We start from the raw sequence: 4572 nt of genomic DNA on the forward strand, positions 1-4572 counted from the left end.
CGGGCGCTGCGGCCGCTCCGCTCCGCCCGGCTCTGGGGAGGCCGGCGCCCGCCCGCGGCCCGGCCCCACCGCCGGAGCGGCCCCGCCGCAGCGCTCCGGGCCGAGCAGCTGCGGGAGCGGCCCCAGCCCCGCGGCCCCGCGGAGCCGGGGGCAGAGCCCCAGGCCGGGCATTACCTTTGTCTCCATAAACACGCACGGCGACCGCTCGGGTCTGCCTCCAGAGCCACTCGGAGACAATTGGTTACGCTGAGAAGCGAGCCTAGAGACAAAGAAGGGATGGGGTTACTCGAAACCTCACACTGGATGGCTCCAAAATTTAAAGTCCGTCAACATTTGCACACACCTCCGCGCTGCCTCACGCACCGCTGTCCCGAGTGACAGAGTGGATCGTGCCCAAAACTTTTGCAGGGGGAGTGGGGGCTCCCTGCGGAGCTCTCCTCACACACACAAAAAAAGCAAAAAAAAAAAAAAAAAAAAAAAAAAACCAAAAAAAAAAAAAAAAAAAAAAAGCAGAAGCTTTCTCCCTCCCTCCCCACCCCCGCCCGCTGTGGCAGCCGCCGCTCTATCAGTGCGGCTTCACGTCACCCCACGCCTCTCCCCGCTGCTGGTCAGGGGAACCACCGCGGAGCGCCGCAGCCGCCCTCCCAACTTCTGCCTTTTGCTCTGAAACGCGCGGCGTGCCCAAAGGTAACGATCAGCCAAAAAAAAAAAAAGCACAACATGGCGTCCTTTACTTATTCCCTCATAACAAGAAAGGAGATGTCTTAGATGAACGCGAGGGCAAAAGAACCCCGTAACCCCGATCGCATCCAATTTCGGTGCAGCCAATGGAGGTGAGCGTTAGCCAGGCTAATGTATGAATTTTGCAGAAGTGTGCCACATCGCATGCAGGAGCAGAAATGCAAACTATAGCCTAGAGTGGTTTGAAGTCTGCCCCAGCCCGAGCCTTCCACTCTCACTGGCGCCAGAGTTTCATTCACGGCCCGCCCGTGCTTTCCATACGCGGCGCTCCCATTGTCGCCCGCCTTCCCTTTGTGCCGAGCCGCCCCGCCGCCACCCCCGCGCCCCGGCCGCGCACCCCGCGCCGCCCGCCCGACCCCCGCGGCTCCGCGTGTACCCTGCGAGAGCGCGGAGCGGGCTGCGCTGCCTCCGCCGCGCCGGGGCCGGGGCCGGGCCGTCTTCAGAGCCGGGGCCGGGGCGGCAGCGCGGGCGCCCCGGGCCGCGGGGCTCCGCCGGCGCTGCCCATGCTGGAGCGGAGCAAAACAAAACATACACACACGCACGCACACACACGCACAGGCACACACACGGCGCTAGCAAAGCGGGAGCTGTAGCTTTAAAAAAAAACACTCCTCCGCCGCTTCTCCTCCGGAGCCGGGAGCCGAGTTAGTTTGAAGAAGAGGTACTTTCCAAAAAAAAAAAAAAAAAAAAAAAAGACAGAAAAAAAAAAGGAGCGAGAGAAGGCGCGAGCGTGCCGCGCGGTGCAGCGCAATGCAATGCACGGCTCAGCACGGCACGGCACGGCACGCTCCGGCCCGGCCCGGGCAGCCGCGGGTGCAGCCGCTGCCGCGTTCCTTACCTTGAGCACAGGATGAGCCGCGAGCCCCCCTCGGCTTTGGGCTCTGCTGGGTTTGTGTGTGGATGGGCTCAGTTTTTTTGCCTTTATTACTATCTTTGCTCCTCAGATCCTGCTGTGATTATTATTATTTTTAAGGCTTCTCTCTCCTCGCTCGCTCGCTCTCCCCCTCTCTGTTTTTGCCGCTTCTTTCTATTTATGTTGTGTGTGCGCGGATGTGTGTGTGTGTGAGGGGGAAAAAAGCCTTTAAATGAAACTGCCGAGGCTGTTATGAGAAGAAAGGCAATAATCCCGTCTCTAAATAACAGAGGGAAGGGAGAAGAGGAGGAAAAAAAGCGAATTCTTGCTCAAGGCTTTGCAAACGCCTGCAGGGCAGAGGATTAGGCTACAATTAGCTCAGCCCTTTGCTCTCGCCCTAGCTAATTTTGCGATGAAAATTGGATATTTTCCCCTGCTTTTAGTGAAGGTCCCCAGATTTATTTCACACCCCCACCCCCCGTAAAACAAAACACGATCCCTGGAAATGGATGGGGCCGGGAGGCGCCGCACCGCAGCCCGCGGAGCCCTACGCCGCCCGCGGAGCTGCGCGGCCCGGCCCGGCCCCGCCGGCGGTAACGGGTCGGTGCCGGGGAGGCTCGGGCCGCTGTCACGTCCTTCCGCGGGCTTACTGAAAAGAAGGAGGAAAAGGGGGAAGGGGGGGAAAAAGCTGATTTTAATCATTGTCATTTGGTCTGATGTAATATTTCCCCAGGCGTTTTCAACTAGGCATAAATTTTCAGCTCCCAAATAAGTAACGCAGGGCACGTTTCTCACATCTCCCGACTCCTCCGTTACAATTAGGGTAGCACCCACTCCGCACTTGTTGATAAACTACATCAAGTTCAAAAATAAATAATAAAAAAAATCGCCGCGGCCCCCCCCGGGCGCATCCCCAGCGCCGGCGGGGTGCAGACGGGGGGTCTCGGCGGCGGGGGGGCCGCAATTATTTCCAGCCCGCCCGCCCGCTTCCCCCTCCCTTTCACCCTTGCTAATGTCTCGCATTGTAAACGCCAAATTTCCTGTAGGCCATTAAAACCAAATGACGTCTATCGACATGCATTGTGCTATTGCGGAGCGCCCTGGCAGCCCGCCCCCGGCCAAAAGCGCCATTTCAATTAGAGCGTGCGGCGCGATGGCGCGGGGCTCCGCGGGCGGCTCCGCGGGCGCGCAGCACGCCCCGAAGGGAAGGGGGCGGGAACCCCCCTCCGCACCAAAAAAAAAAAAAAAAAAAAAAGAAAAAAAGAAAAAGCGAAAAGAAACGATAATAAAAATTAAAACAACGCGAATCCCGCCCCTCAACTTTCCGCCCAAGACGCGCCTCCGCCTGGGGCTCCGCGTTTCCCCGAGTCCCCGCGGGATTGCGCGCCCCGCGGAGAACGGCCCCTGCGGGAGAAGTTCGGGGGGAGTGCCGCCCCGCAGCGTCCGGCCCTCGGCCGCCGCAGAGGAGGGGCTCCGGCAGCTGCGCGCCCGCGGAGAGGCGCCGCGCGTCCGGGTGGCCGCGGCCGGGCGGGCTGCAGCGCCTACTAGCCGCCGAGCGCGGCCGCGCAGGGAGTTACGCAACGCGCCGCGGCCGCCCGAAAGGTCAGCCCGGCGGCGGGCCGCGCTCCTCTCCGCGCCCGCCCGCTCTTCCCTCCGCGCCGCGGGGCTCGGGGCGGCCCCGCCGGTGCCCGCCCGCCTCGACCTGCAGGGAACGGAGAAAAACAGGCAGGACCCCTGCAATTCGTTTTTTTTTTTTTTTTTTAAAGTTATCTTCCGTGGCAGGAATAAACAGAAACTTTTCTCCTAAGGGTAGCTTTTTTTTTTTTTTTTCCTTCTCTCTTTTTTTTTTTTTCTTCTCGAGTACAAACTACAGGAGAAGAGGGAAATTTTCTCATTAAAGTTACATCCCTGCAGTTAGTTCAATTACTTGATATATGCAGAAGATGTTGTAAATTTAAAGATTTAAATAGCTTACAAAGATGCCGCAGGCTCCATCAGTTAATTTCCTTAATTTATGGATTTTTAGCTGAGCTTCTGAAATGAAAAGGAGAATGAGAACTAGGTCAGCGGAGAGATTTGCATCCAGAATAGACTTAAATTTGTTTTCCTTGACCATCCCACCGTCCCAGGTGCGGTCTTCGCTGAGTCCCACCTCTGAGCAATGCGCGGCCCCGAGGCCAGCTCTGTCCCGACGTGCGGCCACTGTGCGGCCCCGCGCGGCCGTCCCACCTGTCGTCGGGCCGGGCGGCATCCCCAGCAATCCCATCTCTCACCGCTCAACAAGTGGAGCACGAGGAGGACGAGATCTGCCGAGGCTTCCTGACCTGTCTCCCACTCCCAGCTACCTCGTGTTTCTGTAGGGATGTACAAACTGCCAGGGATCACCTGACAATGTAATTTTTACTTCCTCTGTGATCTACTGACTGCTAAACGAAAAACAAACGCGAGAACCTTGAACGGCAAGTAGAGCATTGTAGAAATAGGATGCTTCTGCACTGAGGTGCAGTAATGAGGAAAGAGAAGACCTAAAAATACTGCACTGAACAAAAAGTAGAAATTGCTTTCTGACTCATTCCAACACGACTGCCACAGGTACCACTTCACTGGCATGCGTGGCTAATAAAGATCTGCTTTGTTTGTTTGTTTGCAGACCAAAGACTGAACGGCATTTGGGATGAGAGAGGCGTGCGCATGGTAGGATGCTTGTGAGGGACTGTTTGTGCAGGAGCGAGACAGAACAATGTGCTCAAGAGCTTTGAGTTTTCTCACCTGGATTAGTGCTGAGGATAGATAATAAAGGTGTGCATTATAGCTCTATACGCACTCGCTCATTTCTTTCTTCTCACTCATGTGTGTGAATGCCTTTCTGTTGTTGTGTTTCAATATGTATGAATATATACATACAAATTAATACTTGAAAGTTTGATACACACTAAACAGTTTTAGGAAGCAACACTGCAGTATGATTAGTATTGGTG

The 4572-nt window shown here is 56.4% G+C and overlaps 1 protein-coding gene across 4 annotated transcripts in view; it reads right to left on the reverse strand.

Moving 5' to 3' along the window:
• Window positions 1-2008, reverse strand: part of KCTD15 (potassium channel tetramerization domain containing 15) — a 42083-nt gene extending 40075 nt beyond the window's left edge. Inside the window, exons 1-2 of one of the 4 annotated variants that reach the window (XM_042877191.1) lie at window positions 1580-2008; window positions 175-259 (exon numbers count right to left, since the gene is read on the reverse strand). In XM_042877191.1, the coding sequence (XP_042733125.1) occupies window positions 175-186 (12 nt within the window). In that variant the 5' untranslated portion in view covers window positions 187-259; window positions 1580-2008. Of the gene's footprint in view, window positions 1-174; window positions 260-343; window positions 437-1117; window positions 1154-1297; window positions 1416-1579 lie in introns of those variants that run through there. The other 3 variants (XM_042877193.1, XM_042877190.1, XM_042877192.1) reach the window with 3 other exon arrangements.
• Between the last annotated feature and the right edge of the window lie 2564 nt (window positions 2009-4572).

The sequence above is a fragment of the Lagopus leucura genome, unplaced genomic scaffold (assembly GCF_019238085.1).
Source record: "Lagopus leucura isolate 7727_CA_CO unplaced genomic scaffold, USGS_WTPT01 Super-Scaffold_100017, whole genome shotgun sequence".
Lineage (NCBI taxonomy): Eukaryota > Metazoa > Chordata > Aves > Galliformes > Phasianidae > Lagopus > Lagopus leucura.